Source organism: Lactuca saligna, chromosome 1 (genome assembly GCF_052625555.1).
Source record: "Lactuca saligna cultivar CGN05327 chromosome 1, ASM5262555v1, whole genome shotgun sequence".
Classification (NCBI taxonomy): domain Eukaryota; kingdom Viridiplantae; phylum Streptophyta; class Magnoliopsida; order Asterales; family Asteraceae; genus Lactuca; species Lactuca saligna.
The window spans coordinates 77,343,379-77,363,915 of record NC_136417.1 but is presented as its reverse complement, the minus strand read 5'-3'; the positions used below and the strand labels follow the sequence as shown (position 1 = coordinate 77,363,915).

Here is a 20,537-nt window from a genome sequence, read left to right as displayed (position 1 = left end):
TTAGTACCCTGTTAATCCTAGAAAACTCCTAATATCCAAGAGAGATCTCGGCACCTCCCACTGCATGGCTGCCTCAATTTTGGCCGAATCGACCCAAATTCCCTCCTGGTTTACGAGATGTCCAAGAAATTGGACCTCTCGTAACCAAAACTCACACTTTTTGAACTTATCATACAACCGTTCTCATCTCAGAACTCCCAATAGCTCCCTGAGGTGCTCCTCGTGCTGCTCTCGTGTGACAACCCGAAACTTCTAAATTGTACAATTGCTCAGTTATATCCATATTAAACTCGATTCCGTCACCTTTTAACACCGTTAAAGGGCTTGTTTGTGACATCCCCAAAATCTCGGCCAGAAAAGACCGATTTTCATTTATGCTTTTAAAATAATTTCAGAGTAAATCCTTTTGATTTGAAAGAGTTGCGGAATTTGTTCCCAAAAACAAAACGTGATAAAACAATGTTTACCAAAGCATTTGATCAAAGAAATGTATTTTTATTATATAATCAAAACTTGGGATGTCATGTTCCGATACAGACCATAAAGCATAAACGATAACATTACAAGTCATTCAACAAATATATACATATACCGACTTGCAAACAAAACAACTTGATGGTTCATCCATCTTATGCCCTTGCGCCATTTCCTGTAATACAAATAAAACTGAGTGGGTCAGGCTTGGGAGCCTGATGAGCATATAGGGTTTTCAACCCACAATAAATAATTAAATTAATTTTCATCAACCAACAATAACCCAATTACCCATTCCCGTTATTCTCACTTTATGTCCCTAAAATAACTAACACAAGGGACCTAGTCTAAGAATATTTCATCGGGGTGACAACACATGCTTCGGGGGTTCCTCAGCAATATAAGTCAAATAAGGCAACCATGAGGGGGGATGGAGTACAGCGAATGAACACCCAAGTTCATTAACACCTACAGGTGGCGAACCTGCTAGCGTTCCACAGGACTGTCTAGAAAAGTCTGTGGTCGTCATCTAAACTCCGCTAGATGACTGAATCAAAAACAACATTGAGGCCTCTCATCTATTTATCACACGTCAACTATCTACCCATGTTCTACCCGACATATTAGTAGATAAAAAAATATATATTTATATACGTAGTTTAAAACCTGTATAGCATTGTCATTCAATACATATTCCAAAACAACAGATGACACACAAACGCATAACACGTATTTCATAGAGAATAAATCGTATCTATGAGATAGAAGAAAGTGAATATACATTCACACATATAACACAAAATATACTCATAACACGTATTTCGTATAAAATACTTCATAATTATGCGTTAGAAGAAAGTAACCACACACTCACTTGATTAGAAGATGATCGGACAGCACTACGGCTTATAGAAGTAGTAATCCTCAGTAGATCTGGAAGATCTCTACAAAAATCGAATTTCTCGCGGGCAGAGCTTCGGCTTGGGAATCGCACTTCTCGGGATCCCGGGAGCGTGAAACTTCTTAATTTGGATATGAGATCCAGGGTGTCGGGATGGCTTCGGGGGTTTCCGCGCAGAGCTTCGGCACAAAAAGGAGAAGAAATGAGCAAAAATACCCGGAACCCTCGCATCCTATTTATAGGAGGCTGAGGTCTCACCGTACGCTGGGCGTACAGCCTTACGCGGGACGTAAGCCTCCGAAATCGTCACTACATGCATCATCCGAAGAACTCGAGTGCAAGGTGCGTCATGCTTCGCGGTACGCTGGGCATATGCCAGTACGCTGGGCGTACTTCGGATCAGATCGGTGACTCCTTCGGATATACATCCGAATTAAAGATTAAATTTAAATATTAATTATTTAATAAACTTCGGAAATTCATATCTTCTGCATACGAACTCCGTTTTCGACGTTCTTTATATCTACGCGTAGGTGAGACTACGCTATACAACTTTCGTTTAGACTTCGTTGGCTAATCTTGACTTTATTTTTATTATTTATTTTTAGTAGGCCCGAACAGGAAAACTTCGTTATAAATTCATAACTTCTTCGTTTGACGTCCGTTCTTGCCTAACTTTTCATTGCTTCGATACCAACAACGAGATTTACGATTCTCGTTTAGATTGCTTCGGCTAAAAACCGCTCGATCTCAAATCGAGTATTTTGGGTTGTATACCGCTAAGTCAAAACTTCAATAAATCTTAACTTCCTTATACGAAGTCAGATTTTGGCGTTCTTTTTATGCACGTTCTCAGTTTAACGAACTCTACGACTTTCATTTAGATAACTAAGGCTAAATATCGCTCTGACGTAAATTTCACTTTTTACGTCATTCAGCGTTGTCGGTTCTGTCGCGAAACTTTGACAGGTCATAACTTCTTCGTTATAGCTCGGATTTCGGCATTCTTTATATCTCCGGAATCCTTTTTTCGAGCACTACAGCTTTATGTAAAGATATTAAGTTTATTTTACACTTAAATTTTGATGCTTATTTTATTCTTAATTAATCAAATCACATAATTAAGCAATTAAGCACAGAACACATAATACTCAAATAATACGCTCTTATTATTTCAAAATGGGTTACAAAGGTTAACCTAGACTATTACATCAACGAAAATGCCTAGCCTGGAAACGCGGACGTTACAAATATTAAAGTTTAATACTTATATATATATATATATATATATATATATATATATATATATATATATATATATATATATATGTATATGTATGTATGTATAAGACAAGTCAGTCTTACTGTTAGTAGGCCTCATTCATGATCCCGGTCTATAAGGAGGGTATAAGGTTACTGCGTATAAAATGGTGGTTTAATGGGTGTCCACTCTCATCCACTGCTTCCTTAACTGGTGGAGGGTCGTTAGCCGAATGGATAGGATAAAACACTAATTCTCATAAATAAGTATAACGAAATTTATTAAAGTAACTAAAATTTTATAAATGCTCACTCTTAGTTACTTTAGTAAAAATGTGAAAATGGTGCTATTCCATGAAATTGCACTTTGCACCTTGTAAAGTCGTTAGTGGAGCGTGTGTGGTTAATCGGCACACTAATTTGGGACTTACAATGTGTGGAAAAGGGTAGCTTGGTGTTAATCATGGATCAATGGAGTGTGTGTGGTTAAGTGGCACATTGATTAGGTGATTTATAACATTGAGAGTACCAAACTAATTTGCATGGTTATTCACACCTTGTTTGTGATCCTCGGTATCGCAGTCACAAACTTGAATGGCATAATCGAGATTAAAACATGCCATTGAAGAGTTCAATGAATCTCAGCAGAATCTAGGAATTTCAATTCGTTTAAAACCTAATCTTCAATTTCGTTTTTATGGTGGAAATTAGTAAATCATCATTTACCTACCTTCAAATATTTTGCAATTGGATTACGGCATCAGTTTTCCAAATTGTAGAATATTGTGTTGGATCCTAGCCTTAATATTCCATTTTGGGTGTTATATTAAGGATCCTTATCTAATCTAAACAATGCTTTCAAGCCAATCCCTTCCGTCTCTTTATCCCTTATGAACTTATGTGGGATGGTCATCTTCGATGGATCAAATATTAATGATTGGATTTGAAACAACTGAATGGCTATTCGTTATCACAAAAAAGAATATGTACTTGATAAAGAGCTTAATGAGATTTATGAATTAGCTGCTACTCTTGAATAGATTGTTGAGTACAAAACTCAGGAGAGAGACGCAACCAATGTGTCGTGTATAATGATCGCTACCATGACTGCTGGGCTTTAGAAGTCCTATGAGGACTTTTGGCCTTATGAAATGCATCGGGATTTGATGGAAAGGTACCATCAAAGTGCTCGGAAGGAGAGGTATGAGATCATTTCCTCCATGATCATGACCAAAATGAAGGATGGAGAGTCCATCACGACCCACTTGCAAAAGATGCAAAGGTTTGTGGGCCGCTTGCTGAAGTTGAAAGTCAACTTCGATGAAGAGTTGGCTATAGATATTATACTACACTCTTTACCTTCTTGTTATGATCAGTTTCATATGACTTATCATATAAACAAGGAGGAGGTCACTTTAAGCAAGCTTCAAGGTCTCTTGAGAACTGCTGAAAGCAATTTGAAAGGCAAATATATTGTACCTACTCCTACTACAACTGTTCCTATCCCGGTAATTGGATATGGAAAGGGAAAGAAGATAAAGACTCCTTCCAAGATTCATAAGGGAAAGTCCCATGTTGGATCCTCTTGTAATGGAACCAAATGTGGTTCTGTCACACCCTCTTCCAATCCAAAGGAATTCAAGTGCTTTCATTGCCATGAAAAAGAGCACTGGAGATGAAGCTGCCCCAAAACTTGTAGGACATAAAGGATGGGAATATCAAACCCTCCTTTGCAGGTATTTAAACTATTGTATCTAGTATCTCATCACATGCTAATTCTTGGGTCCTTGATACAGGATGTGGTTTTCACATTTGTTTTGATTTTCATGGTCTAAAAGGAAGTAGGGATGTGGAGCACGGGAAGATGAACTTAATAATGGGGAATAGCAAAAAGTCGTCTATCACCAAGATTGGAGTTTATTCTTTATTGCTTACTAGTGGGTTAAAATTAGATTTGAATAATTGTTGCTACTTGTCTGATATGGCGAGAAATATTATTTCCTTTCACAATTTGTATGAACAAGGTTTTACCTTTTCTTTTAATAATGAAATTGGTTCAATAAATGCTTATTTTAATGGTGTGTTTTATTTTGAAGCATTACCTTGCAATAACATATATCAAACCGTGATGGCTGTAGATAACTTAGGAAATAATGTACTGCATATTGATTCATCAAATTATTTGGATAAAGCATGCTTATGGCATTGTCATCTTGGACATGTCAACAAGAAGTGCATAGCCCAACTCCAAAAGGATGGAGGATTGGAATCATTTGAATTAAAGTCAGATGACTTGTGAATCTTGTTTACTTAGAAAGATGACTAAGTCACCCTTCATTGGTTCTTGTACAAGGGGTGAAGGTTTGCTAGAACTCATACACACCGATGTGTGTGGATCTTTTAGAACCACCATAAGGGTTGCTAACCGCTTCTATGTGACTTTTACTGATGATTACATCAGATATGTCTGTGTCTACTTAATCAATCATAAGTCAAAAACCTTTGAAAAGTTCAAAGAGTTTAAGAAAGAAGTAGAGAATCAATTGGACAGGAAGATAAAGATGCTTTGATCCAATCGTGGAGGAGAGTATCTTAGTATCGAGTTCCACAACTATCTTAAGGAACATGGAATTGTCTCACAACTGACGCCACCTAGAACACCACAACTTAATAGTGTAGCTGAGAGCCGCAATCAAACCTTGCTAGACATGATTTGTTCCATGATGAGTTGAGCTCTGTTACCTATCTCATTCTGGGGGTATGCCTTAGAGACTGCCACCCATATCCTTAATCTAGTCCCAACTAAAAAGGTTGCCAAAACACCTCACAAATGTGGACAGGGAAGGTTCCCTCGTTAGCACATGTCATGCTTTGGAGTTGTGAGGCTTTCGTAAGATGAGAGACTCACGACAAGCTCAGAGCTCGTAGTGAGCGATTTATTTTCATCGGCTACCCACAAAAATCATTTGGATATCTCTTCTATAGACCAAGTAACAATGTTGTCTTCGTTGCGAGGAGAGGAGTTTTTTGCGAGACGGAACTCATATGCCAGAAGGAAAGTAGGAGGTAAATTAACCTTGAATAGATTCAAGAGTTAAGTGATAAAGGAATCTCAAACACTAGCGCTCAACTCGATGAGGAAACTCTTGTTGAGCCATTTGACGAGTCTTTACCTCTGAGGCGTTCCAGTATAGTTAGACAGACAACTAATTTTTATGGTTTCCATATTACTAGAAGGTGATACATTTATCGGTGATAGCATACTGGTAAATTTAGATAAACCTAACAACTACAAGGAAACCATGGCAGTCCTCAAGTCTGCTAAGTGGAAAGACGTGATGGACAGGGAGATTCAGTCCATATATAACAATCAAGTTTGGAACTTCGTTGACAATGTACCAAGCCATAAGACAGTCGGGTGCAAATAGATCTTCAAGAAGATGACCGAAATGGATGGGAAAGTACACACTTATAAGGCACGATTGGTTGTGAAGGGCTTTACTCAAAGTCTAGGAGTTAACTATGACGAGACCTTCTCACCAGTAGAAAAGATTAAATCTATAAGGGTTATGCTAGCCATAGCTGCATTTCATGATTACGAAATATGGCAAATAGATGTTAAAATCTCTTTCCTTAATAAGAAGTTAGTTGAGGATGTTTACATGAATCAACCTGAGGGTTTTGTTGATGCAAAGTACCCTAATAGAGTGTGTAAGTTTGAGAAATCTATTTATGGATTGAAAGAAGCATCTCGTAGATGTAATATTTGTTTTGATGAGAAAGTTAAAAATTTTGGTTTCTCAAGAAGCGAGGATGAGTCCTGTGTATATGTCAAAGCTAGTGGGAGAATAGTTAGCTTTCTCGTGTTATATGTGGATGACATACTACTCATAGGAAATGACATCCCGACCTTGCAAATGTTAAGTCCTGGCTTGGAAGTGTTTTACTATGAAGGACCTCGTAGAAGCTGCTTATATTCTAGGGATAAGGATATTGAGATACAGGAGAAAAAGACTAATAGGAGTTAGTCAAAATACCTACTTTGAAAAGGTTTTGAAACGTTTCAAAATACAGGACTCCAAGAGAAGAGAATTACATATCCAAAGAAATGTCAGACTGAGTAAGACTCAAAGTCTAAGTACCGATGCTAAAATAGTAGAAATGAGTCGAGTACCATATGCTTCTGCAGTTGGTTCTATCATGTATGCTATGACCTGTACTCGCACTAATGTAACCTTTGCATTGAGCATGGTTAGCATACATCAAGGGAATCCTGATAAAGCTCACTAGACTACGGTAAAGAACATTCTTAAGTACCTTCAAAGGACTACGGTCTGGATCCTTACCCTTGGTGGGAGTGATGATTTGAGAGTGGAAGGGTATAGTGATGCCAGCTTTCAGACCGACGGAGATAATTTTCGCTCTCAATCGAGTTGTATATTTACCCTAAATGGAGTAGCCATAACTTTGACAAGATCCAAACAGGATACTGTAGTTGATTCAACGTGTAAATCAGAGTATGTAGCAGTGAGTAAAGCGTCGAAGGATGCGGTATGGCTGAAGAACTTCATTAGAGACCTTGGATTTGTACTAGCTATAAAGGAGCTCATGGAGATTTTCTGTGATAATGACAATGCGGTTTCCTTATCCAAGGTACCAAGAGATCATAGCTGATCAAGACACATCAACAAAAAATATCACTTCATAATACATCAAGTAGAAGAGGGACTCCTCGTGGTTAAGAGGGGTATCGTCAGAAGAAAATCCAGCAGATCCCCTTACGAAGGGACTGAGTAGGGTTAAGCAATTGCAGCACGCTAGTAGTATCGAGCTGAAGGACGATATTAGTTTTAGTGATTAGATAGACATTTAGAAACTGTTGGAAAATGTGTCTAAGCCCATAACTATAATTGGTATGTACTTGAGCCGATAGTAGCATGGTCCATTTGGGTTGTATTAATCAAATCAATATGTTAGGAATGATATTTGAGTAAGAGATTAATTATGATTAATTAATATATTATAAGTATAATATATTAATTAAGGAATCATATTATTTAATTAGTATTGATAAAGAATTAGTTTAAGAATTAATTTAGTGATCAAAAGAGACTAACTACATTGATACATATTGATTGGGCTAATGATCCATGATTGATTTGTGATGGGCTTATGGGTTACTCCATGAAGTGGTTATCCAAATCAAATGGGTGGATCATAAGATTATAGGTATACATTAGGGTTACACATGACCCTTGATATTCTACACGCACATGCACACACACACACACACACACACACACATATATATATATATATATATATATATATATATATATATATATATATATATGTGTGTGTGTGTGTGTGTGTGTGTATCTCTAAGTCCAAAATCAGTTACCACTTGCATTTGACAAAGGAAGAACCAATTTTAGAATATCCATAACCTCTCCATATTCATCCTAATTGCTCTTGGTGTTTTGTGATTCCATTTGAGGCATCACACTTGGAGTGCTAAGCTTTCTTGAGGCCAAGTCATTCAAGATATACACAAGGCAATATTCTAACTAGTTTTTATGATTCAAATATACCCTTGCATGCTAGTTTAGGCTTCATGCTTAATTTTTTTTTATTACATGTATTATTAGAGAAAACTTACCTCCAAAGCATTAGGGTTGTATGTGCACCATATGAACGTTAGAGTACATAAAACCTAACAAATACATCTATGTTAGTTGATGGTGTTGGGTCTGTTTCTATTTCTCATATCACTTTCCTTGATGTTTATTACATTCCCAAACTTACTTTGAAACTTGCCTCAGTCAGTCAGTTATGTAAGTCTGGTAACTGGGTGTTATTTTCTGATTTTGTCTGTGTTATACAGGGTTAATACACCCAGAAAGTAATTGGGATCGACCGTAGGGTAAGGGAACTGTATGTCTTGGAGGCTCTCAAAGTAACTGTTGTTGCTGCCTCCAACATTGATTTATCTTCTTTTCGTCTGAGTCCTTTGTTGTCTGAGTTTTATCTTTGGAATTCTCATTTGGGACATGTATTTGTATCACGTTTGAATTTTTTAGCATCTAGTGGTGTTTTGATTCATTTAAACACTTGTGACATTTCTGATAGTAGTGGTTGTAAACTGACAAAATTCTCTGCTTTACCCTTCAATAAAAGTATGTCTTGTTCTACTTCTCCTTTTGACGTTATTCATTCTGATGAGTAGGGTCCTGCACTAGTATCCACAAAGGGTGGGTCAACCTATTATGTATCTTTTATATATGATTATACTCGATATACATGGGTTTATCTTATGAAATGCAGATATGATTTCATTGATATTTACATCAGTTTTAGAGCTCTTGTTAAAACTCAACATTCGACTGTGATTAAATGATTCAGGTGTGACTTAGGGGGTTAATATACCTCTAATGATTTTACTCGGTTACTTGCTTCTACTGGTACCATACACCAGTCTTTGTGTACTGACACACCTCAGCAAAACAGTGTGGAAGAACAAAAACACCGTCATATTGTTGAGACTGCCCGCTCATTGCTCCTGTCTGCACATGTCCCTAATGCCTTTTGGGGAGAAGCAGTCCTAACTACTATGTATGTGATTAATCTTATCCCTACTTCATTGAATTAAGGAATTTCTCATTTTGAGAAGTTATATGGTCATATACCAGACTACTCTTCGTTACGAGTTTTTAGATGTACTTGTTTTGTTCTTCGTCATCATGTTGAGAGGAACAAGCTGGGGCTGAAATATGCGATTTGTGTATTTTTGGGGTATGGTATTTGACAGAAAGGATACAATTGATATGATCTTATGAGTCAGAAGTTATATGTTTCCCGACATGTCGCTTTTTTGGAACATATTCCTATCTAATCAATTCCTGCTACAACCCACAATGTATCGAAATCTGATCTTTTGCATATTGATCCTTTTAATGAAGAGGTAGAGGCTCGAGATCTAGCTATGCCACCCGATCCTTCAACTCATAACACACCTACTTCTTCAGAGAGTTCCTCGACTCCACTTGTTCCTGAGCATGCTCCTCCGATTGTTAAAATTGAGGATCCACCTCCACCACCACCCCCCAGGAGATCCACTCGTCCTGTCAAGTCCACCAAGCTATCAAAATTTGCTTACTCTACATATTCAGGACCATTTGTTTCATTTATAGCAAGCATCCATCATTTGTCTAAACTTGAATCATATAGAGAAGTTGTTTTAGATCCTCTTTGGCATAATGTTATGGCTGAGGAACTCACTGCTCTTCATTAGACTCATACATGAGATTTGGTTTCCCTTCCTCCTAGGAAACATATGATAGGTTTTCGTTGGATGTACAACATATAAACAAAAGCGGATGTGTCTGTTGAGCGGTACAAGGCCAGACTTGTAGCAAAAGGGTATTCCCAATAGTATGGTTTTGACTACAAGGAGACATTTTCCTTAATTGCATCCGTTCGACAGTGGAAGATCTTTCAAATGGATGTCAAGAATGCTTTTTTGAATGGTTCCCTCAATGAAGAGGTTTATATGACTCCTCACCTAGGAATTCAACACTAGTCGGGTGAGGTTTTTCGGCTTCGCAAAGCCTTGTATGGTCTCAAGCAAGCCCCTTGTACTTGGTTTAAGAAATTTTCCATAGTGATTACCTCTCTTGGATTTGTCCAGATTAATCACGATTTTGCTTTGTTTGTTAGATGCTCGAGTGTAGGCCAGATTCTTCTATCCTTATATGTGGATGCCATGATTATTACGGGTGATGACCATGGTGGTATTGAGTCTTTGAAGCATGATCTAGCTCATCGATTTGCTATGAAGGAGTTGGGTTTGCTGCATTATTTCTTGGGTATTGATGTAGCTCAGTGTAAGAAAGGGTATCTTCTTTCCCAGACTAAATATATATCTGACTTGTTTACATGGGCGGGCCTCTCTGAAAATCAAACTGTTGATACTCCTCTTGAAACCAATGCACGGTATTCTCCTACTGATGGTGTTTCTTTGTCCGATCTAAATCATTATTGCACTGTTGTGGGAAGTTTGATCTATCTCACAGTTAGATATTGCTCATGTTGTTCATGTTGTCAGTCAGTTTATTACTGCTCCTACCTCTGTTTATTTGGGAGTCGCTCTCCGTATTCTGAGATATCTTCGGGGGACTTGGTTACAGACTCTCTTGTTTCCCTCGACTTCTTCTCTTGAATTACATGCCTATCGTGATGCTGATTGGAATGGTGATCGCCATGATCGTAAGTCCACCACTGGATTTTACGTATTTATTGGAGAGTCTCTAATTTCATGGAAGAGCAAGAAAAAGGATGTTGTCTCTAGATCTTCCACGGAGGCTGAATATCGTGATATGGCTGTAACTACATGTGAGATTATCTGGTTATGGTGGCTGCTTGCGGATATGAGAGTTCACATTTCTTCATCTACCCCCTTGCATTGTGATAACAAAAGTGCGATACAAATTGCGAAGAATTCTGTTTTTCATGAGCATACGAAGCACATTGAGATTGATTGTCACTTTACCCGTCATCACCTACAGCTCAGGAGCATTTCGCTTTCGTTTGTTTCATCGACCTTGCAGCTTGCGGATATTTTTACGAAGGCTCTATCGGCTTCTTGGTTTTGGTTCTTATGTGACAAACTCTCAATGCTTATTGCTACGGCATTGTGAGTTTGAGGGAGGATGTTAGCCTATATATTATTAGCCCACTTGTTTATGGGCCATATAGTCTTTAGCTTATTAGGGTTTATGTCTAGCTTGTATTTATTTCCACTTTGTTCTTTGTAGTCTTTATGCTTTTTATTGAGAACCCTTGTAGTTCCTCTTTATCATAATCATATGACAATGTTATCATACACTAAAGTTCGAATATTTTCATCAATTTGAGAAAAAGTCTTAACATTTATTTTTTTGATAGTAAAGTCTTAACTACCAACAGTTTTTGACACTTTTACCCTTTTTTCCAATTAGCCGGTAATTAGGATTTTTGTCAAAATAATAAAGTTTATGGTTTTCTTGTCAAATTGTAAATTATGACTTTATTATCAAAAAAATAAAGTTTAGAGCTTTTTTGTTAAATCGTTGAAAATATTAGAACTTTAGTGTATATATCCATTTTTTTGTTAGAAATTTAATGGTATGATAATCTTTTAAGCATAAGAGTGTAAATGTGGAGAAGGACAATTTTGTTTTTTCCGGTTTCTTAGTTCTTCATTTTTAGGATCGCAAAAAACCAACACAACCCTAGTTCTTTCTTTTTTTCTTGATTATCTCTATTTTTTTCAATATTGGATTAAAAAAAACTATTTAACAAGAAGCAAACGTTAAAGATTTCAATAATATCCAGCTGACTAGAGCAGGTTTCAATAACTTGTATCCTTAAAGACTATCATACCATTAAATTTCTAACGAAAAAAAAAGATATATACACTAAAGTCTAAATATTTTTAACAAGTTAACAAGAAAGTTCTAAACTTTATTTTTTTGGCAAAAAGTCATAGTTCACGATTTGATAAGAAAGCCCTAAACTTTACTATTTTAACAAAAAAATCATAATTACCGGCTAACCGGAAAAAAATGGTAAAAGTGTCAACTGCTGGTAGTCAGAACTTTACTATCAAAAAAATAAAGTTTATGACTTTCTTGTCAAATCGATAAAAATATTGGGACTTTATATATATATATATATATATATATATATATATATATATATATATATATATATATATATATATATATATATATATATATATATATATATATATATATCAAATAAGAAGGAAATTTTTGGTAGGAAGGTAAGAAGTTTTTTTTTTCTACATATTTTTTTCGCGAACAAACAAAATGAATCATTAGATGATTCATTTGTAAGATGATTCACAATAAAAAATTGTCAAAAAAACATCTCGATGATTCATTTATACAATGATTTTGTTGTTTTCACTAAAATTATCATAAAAATGAATTTTTTTCTTAATTTACTTAAAAATGAATCATAAAGATGTTTTTTTGGGAATTTTTTCTTGTGAATCATCTTACAAATAAATCATCTAGTGATTCATTTATTTTGTTCGTCAAAAAAATATGTAGAAAAAAAAACTTCTTACCTTCCTACCAAAAAAAATTTCTTACCGGATATATATATATATATATATATATATATATATATATATATATATATATATATATATATATATATATATATATATAATTACAATATTGTTGTGATAACATAATGTTTTTTATAACGGATGTGCATCTTCACTTAACTTTTAGTTTATTAACATAGTCAAATATAAGGTAAAATATGAAACTCTTCACTTTTTTTACCGAGAAACTATTTGACATCCATGAAAAATAAAATAATCACCTAAAGGAAAATCCTTCCCGGAGCTAAAATACAAAACACCCCGCATTTGCCGCCTGTCATATGTCACATTTTGCAGGTACGTTAGCTACTTATTTTTTGGAATAAAAAGTTCTTATTCACATTCAATGAATAGATTAAAAACACAAACCCAAAAACTGCAAAACTGACCATGTATGTTCGATGTTTATTCATTGGAATATAAAATGCTCCCAGAGATAAACTATTCAACGACGTCGGTTTGAAAATGTGTTGTTACTATGTAATTTCTTTCTTTTTTTTTTTTTTTTAATTTGGTCCTTTTATGTTTTATAATTTGGTTAATACTCAATGGTTTTAATGATTTGATCTGATAGCCGCAAATAAACTATTCACCGAAATGAACTAATCACCGTTGAAAAGAAAACAAATCGTTGAATTGAAACTAACGCTTAGTAATATTTGTCGATAAAAAACTATTTCTCGTCCGCCGCTTTGCGCGGGTATACCACTATTATATATATATATATATATATATATATATATATATATATATATATATATATATATATATATATATATATATATATATATATATATATATATATATATATGATTAAATGTGAATAATATATATTGTATGAGTGTATGACAAGTTTTGAACCATTAGATTTAGATGTATATATGGTTAAGATTATATGGTATACCATAATTATAATGGAACACAACACACATAAACATTTCTTTTTAATAAGAAATTAAAAATAATTATTATAAAGACATAATTTATATTTTAATTAATTCTCAATAAGGAATGTATTGAATGAATTTCTGTAACCGATTGCAACCACATTTAATTTTTGTAAAAAGAGAAGTTTAATATTATCCGTGCGTTCTTTAAAAATACGATATAATATATTCTGCATATTTAAATTCTTTAAGAATAACTTCATCATCTAGCATGATTATTTTTTTTAATACCATCAATTGGAGTATATTCTTTTAGAATGAGTGCTATCTTCGTTATTGTATTTCAATTTTGTTTATTATTGTTTGTGTATTCTTTAAGAATATGGTATAGTACAACATATATTATCGAAAATAATAGTTTGAATAAAAAAGTCTGTAACATGATTAATTTGTTATAATTGAAGAATTCTTTGAGAATTTAATAATTCTTGAAGAATACAAAGCCTAAAATTCTTTATGTTTCAACTTTTTTGGATCAATATCCATTAACAGTGACCACAACTAATATTCTTTAAGAATAATATTAACATTCTAGAAAAAAAATTAACTGCAAATGGTTTGAAGAATAATTTAACATGATCTATACAATCAAAAATAGTAGTTAATAAATAACAAAAAAATAATTAGTATTCTTGCATTTCGTAACCGAAACCATGATTTAAGGAAAATATACGAATTCATTTTTTGATTAGTAAATAATTATATTTAAACTTCCAAAATTACCTTTTACTTATTTAATTAATCATTTATTGTTTTTCTAAATTCTTATTGGTTTACACATTCACACAATAATTAAGGTTTATATATGAACGTAACTATATATATGAGAAAAGTGAATATACCCTTAAGGGTATATAAGCTTAGGTACCCAAACTCACCATACTACGTTGTTTTGTATCATATATATACATTGTAATTGTCTAATGTTCTTATAATTCAACTTCTAACTTGATTTCATTCAAAGATTTTTATAAATTTCACATTTATTTCCTCTTACATAATTTTCATTTTCAACTATAATATATATAGCCTAATTGATGTTCGTTAAAAAGATGTGATGTAAGAGAAAGATAATAATGAAATTTTAAAAATCTTGAAAGTAAATCAAGTTAAGGATTGAAGTTGAAGAACATTATAATAAATATATCAAACAAAACAACGTATTATGGTGATTTTGAGTACCTAAGTTTATATACCCTTAAGGGTATATTCACTTTTCCATATATATATATATATATATATATATATATATATATATATATATATATATATATATATATATATATATATATATATATATATATATACCAAGTCAAATAGGTGAAAAAGTATAACCTTTTAACTCGTTTATTTAGTTTGGGCTTGTTGACCCTGTAATATGAATGCATCCCCACCTTCTCCTTTCTTTATTGATTGTTATAATGATCCTTAAGAGCGGCATTATGTTTAGCGTCAAATTGTTGGAAAGTCGTGTTTGTAGTTGACGTTTTCAAACATTTCAATATGACCAAGTCAACTCAAATGGTTTTGTCTCACTTTCTCCTTACCAACTCCCTAGTGGTTTGTGAAAAATAATTGTTATAATTAATGTAGGGTTCGGAATTATAGTTTTTTAGAAGAGTCAACCAAAAAAAGTGGTATTTGGTAGCAAGATAATAATGGAGACAGGCAGTCATTAGATTTGATCGGAAATCAAATTCAATTCAAGTTGGAGTTTCTTATACGAGGGCCATAAACCTGTTGTTTTAAAGCCTTCCCAATTAAAGCTAAAGACCTTCCTTCCTAGACAACTTAGTTGGAAGTTTGCTAAAATATTAGGGTAAGTGGAGAGACGAGCTACACCGGCTAAACATCCTATCCTCGATGTAGGGCGTCTCGTTGATTCTGAGGGCATTGTGCTAAAAAGAAAAATAGGCCCCTAATTTTTTTTATATGTAATCGAAATTCATTTATGCTATGATAAATCAATAAATGTTATAAAATTAATCAATATATATATATATATATATATATATATATATATATATATATATATATATATATATATATATATATATATATATATATATATATATATATATATAGTCTTATAATATTTCATGAATCTTGAGGCTCTCTTAGCAATCTTGGAAGCAAAATTGTTACCAGCTCTTCATATTCAATATTATCTAATATATCGTTCTCAATAGCTATCATTGTTAACTCATTATTTTTTTCTTGTGATATTGTGGACTGTAAATAGGACTTTAACAACTTTAGTTTTGAGAAACTTATTTTTGTAGACGCCACAGTTACTGGAATAGTTAACAAAACTCTATATGCAATAATTGTATTAGGAAAACAATCGATTTTTTTCATATATTTTAAAACATCGGTGAGGCCAGTAGTTTCAGTCGGTAGGAACTCGTCAAGCAACTGTAACTCCAGATAAAGTTCATTCGCATCTATATCCGAACGTTCACCATACTTAAATGCAGCTTCGAGACGGCTGCAACACAACTTAAGATCTTTGTCATCAAATTCCTTCAATCTTTTTGGAAACAAAAAAACCAAATTTTTTTTTCATACTCTTTGTATTGTTCAAATCTTGTCTTAAGTGAAGTCATTGTTTGATCAGCAATATATAAAAAATAATTAACGTTAAAACTCCCCTCGGCTGAAAGAACAACATCTTCATTACTTGAATTTTCATCAAATTGTTTTTTTTCTACGAACAGGTGGCTTTTGAGAGAATATTGAATCAATATCCATCTCAATGGAAAGCTCTTTAGCTTCATCGATCGCCTTAGAGAACTCTGTTTCTCTAAACTTGTCGAAGTATTCAAGTAAGATATTCACTTCTTTAATAACAATATCAAGAACCATATCTTTTGATTGTAAATTTTTGCAGACCAGGTTTACTGTTCTAATATTTGATACCAAATGACTATTGATACTAAAAACTCAAATTCACCAAGCTCGTTATTTGCTAGCAATTTAGCTTCACTTTGTATTTTAGCATCATTATCTCTTTCCGCAACTTCAAGTAAAGCTTCTATAAAATCCGAAAGTTGTTGCCTAATAGCCTTCACATTATCAACACGACTTTCCCAATGAGTGGTAGGCAATGACTTAGGAGTTAGACCTTTAATATTTTCTTTCAAAATTTGCCATCTTTTAGTAGAATTGGCAAATATTGTATAAACACGTTGTATAACTCCAAAAAATTCTCTAGCTTTACCACAACTATTAGCCATGTCTCACAATGCAAGATTAAGACTATGACAACCACATGGAGTATAAAATGCTCTAGGATTTAAGTCTAAAAATCTCTTTTGAATGCGTTGATTTTTTCCTCACATGTTTGATCCATTGTTACATCCGTGCCTACGTATATCATCAACATCAAGACCAAGAGATGTTAACTCATCAAGTGTGATATCAAAGAGTCCTTTACCCGTGGTATCATCAACATTTAAAAAACGTAAAAAAGATTCTTCAACGATAACAGAATTAGAGGAGAAATTTACATACCTCACTATTAATGACATTTGCTCTTGGTGACTTGTATCAGGGTACAATCAAGTATGATAGAGTAATACTTTGCTTACTTTAATTTTTTTAATAATTTCTCGTTTAATTTCATGATCTAATAAAAGTATTAATTCGTTTTGGATGTTGTGGCCAAGATAATGTACATGGATGTTGTCATTTGTGATACGTCGAACATGGTCTTTCATAATTGGGTCAAACTCTTCCAACATCTCAATCACTCCGAAAAAGTTCCCATTACTTTTTTTTATACAACTTCTCTTTTTTTTTCCACGAAATGCTAAATTATATTTAGCGAGATATTTCACAAGTGCAATTATTCTCAAAAGAACATGTTTCCAATGACCCCTCTCTTTCTTAAGTTCTTCGTATGCCACTTTATCAATTGTTTTGTTACTTTTCAATCTTTGACGCATTCCAAACCAAGTAGCCATATTTGTGAGATGATCTAAACCAACTTCGTGTTCATTAAGTCTATTACTAAGATGTTGCCAATCTACATAACCTTCATTAGTCAATTGACCTCTCGTGAGCCCTTTTTTAAATATTTTGCAACAAAAGCAAAAAATCTTTATCAATCTCTTTCGAATATACTAGCCACTCTCTATCACAAGTCTCCTTATTTGGTAGAGTTCTAGTGTACATAGTTGCAGAAAACCGTTTGGAAAATCTATCTACTAGACCTGATCAATAGTATAATCTCTTTTACGACCCTTCTCTACCAAACTCTTAATCATGTCTGGAGTAAGTTTATCCCAAGTTCTTGGATCAAATATATCAACATGATTAATATTATCATTAACATCATCAGCATCAACATCAACATTATCATCTTCAGTGTCATCACCATCATCAACTTGATCTTTATCGACATTAGCATTACTAATATGAACTTCATCAACATGATCTACATTCACGCCCACATTATCAGCATTAAATTCATTATTGTTTTGATTATGAGAAGAAACTTGTGGCTTTTTTTTGGATATACTTATCTAGAGACCCACTATCCCGCTTTCTTACTTCTTCATCTCTTCTCTTTTTTTTATGTTTTTCACTACCAGATAGATGCTTAGGAGGCATAATTACTGAAAAGTATATATTATGATATAACATTAACAATAATGTATCAAACAACTTTAAACAAGATACAATTTTCTAAGTATGTTATGTAATTAAGTCTAATAATTAATCAAAATATATAGTTATAAACTTATACTTAATCTAGATATTAAGTTATACTAATTACCAAAGCAGTAAAGTATTAAAACCATTTAACACTTACTATAACCTATTAATCAAAATTCTCGTATAGAAATTTAAAACAATAGACATTTAAATCAAAATACAAGTAATAAACAATTAAATAAAAAATCATCATGGGATTATGTGAGCATAAGTAACAGAAAAAAGGCATGTGATTTTTACAAATTAAAATAAAGAAGCAACACTCTATTAGTTCTCCTTGCACAAAGTGATAATTTCTACCTTAAGATGTGATTAGAGTTCATAGGTTCATCACTTTTAATGAAGCCTGTTATGGTCCCACTGGATTAGGGAAATGACCGAAGAGATGGAAGCTTTTTATTGTAAAACTTTTATACTCATTGAGCTACATGTTGCTCGTAAACCAATAGGATGCAAGTGAGTATATATACAAGGTTAAATACAAAGCAAATGTTGAAGTCAATCGGTATAAGATAGGTTGGAGAAAAAAGGTTATACTTGATGTAAAAGCCCCGACTTTGATGGAACATTCTTACATGTTGCAAAACTTGTAATAGTTAGGTTTTAATTACTCGTTTCTTTAATTAATGTGTTTTTATGGGACTTTCAGATGAAGATGTATATATGCCTTTACCAATGGGATATTTTCAAATTATGAAACTAAAGTTTGTAAAGTGATAAAATCTTTGTATGGGTTAAAACATGTTCCATGTATCCATGTAAGTGGAATGACAAATTAACTTCCTTTCTTAATTAGTTATGGTGTTTAGCAAAGTAAAAGGTAAAAGTGATTATTCTTTGTACATAATGTCTAAAAATAATTGTTTTACTTTGTTGTTGGTGTATGTTGATGATATTATTTTAATTGGAATTTATTTGTCTAAAATTAAGAAAGTAATGGACTATTTGAAGTCAAAAATTTTGACTAGAGATTTAGATATGGTGAAATTTTTCTTGGAATTGAAATAATTAATATTCGTGATGGAGTATGTTTGTTTCAAAAGATATATAATCTTGAACTATTGCATGAGTATGGTCTTTTAGGTTTGATTTATCAACTATTGGTCGTGATTTATCAAATGTTACTTATCAATTATACTGTTTATCAAAAGCTTATTTACTTGACTATTAGATGCCCCAATATTTCTTTTGAAATTCAAACACTAAATTAATTCATGCATTCTCCCAAAAAAAAACTCGCATTTAGATTTAGCTATTAGAGTTTTGAGATAATTAAAATGCAACGGTAGTAAGGGAATTGCTATAAATAAGTCTTTAAATTCTAATTGTGTCGCTCATGTTGATGCTAATCGGGGAAAATGTATACGTACTAGAACATTTGTGACTAGGTATTCCTTTTTTTTGTTAAATCTTTAGTTTCTTGGAAAACTAAAAAATATAACACCTTGTTTCAAAATCGTCTACTAAATATGAGTAAGTTCTTTAGCTTTTGTTATTTGTGAAATTTTTTGGGTTGCAAAACCTTTAATAGATTTAAATGTAACATGTGAATTTCTTATTGAACTTTTGTGTGATAACGGTTCTACCATTCCATTATTGTTAAATCATGTTTTTCATGAACAAACTAAACATTGAGATTATTTTGTTATTCAAAAGACTTTTGCAAGAATAATAAAAGACAAGAGCAAGTGGCAAATGTTTTTACAAAACCATTAAATGGAAAACTACATAATAATCCATGTGAAAAATTAATGTTGCATGATCCATTCCAAAGATAAGATTGATGGAGGGTATTGAAAGTTATGAATTAATAATCTTACAATCTTATCTTTGGAGTTATTGGTGTTTAGATTTTGTAGAAACTTAATGATAGTTTATGTGCAAGGTTATAAGGTGAAATGTAGCAAAAAAAAAAAAAAAAAACGTGTAGATAGAAGAGTCATAAAGTGTGAGGACGTAAGTTCTTGAATCATGAGTGTATAAGGACCAGATATGTAGATATGCTAAATATATAGACTTAAATGCAATATGAATATATAAGTAAAGATTTGATGAACATCTC

At 33.0% G+C, this 20,537-nt stretch overlaps 2 protein-coding genes across 2 annotated transcripts; both read right to left on the bottom strand.

Annotated features, from left to right (window-relative positions):
* Positions 1-15,853: 15,853 nt before the first annotated feature.
* LOC145008797 (uncharacterized) lies at positions 15,854-16,992 on the bottom strand. Its single transcript, XM_078967411.1, has 3 exons — positions 16,710-16,992; positions 16,472-16,623; positions 15,854-16,279 (listed from the first exon to the last, which is right to left on the bottom strand). Exons 1-3 carry the CDS (start codon positions 16,990-16,992, stop codon positions 15,854-15,856), a joined length of 861 nt encoding a protein of 286 aa, XP_078823537.1.
* A 99-nt stretch (positions 16,993-17,091) lies between these two features.
* Positions 17,092-18,370, bottom strand: LOC145008787 (uncharacterized). Its single transcript, XM_078967400.1, has 4 exons — positions 18,256-18,370; positions 17,997-18,194; positions 17,457-17,822; positions 17,092-17,231 (listed from the first exon to the last, which is right to left on the bottom strand). Exons 1-4 carry the CDS (start codon positions 18,368-18,370, stop codon positions 17,092-17,094), a joined length of 819 nt encoding a protein of 272 aa, XP_078823526.1.
* Positions 18,371-20,537: the final 2,167 nt, after the last annotated feature.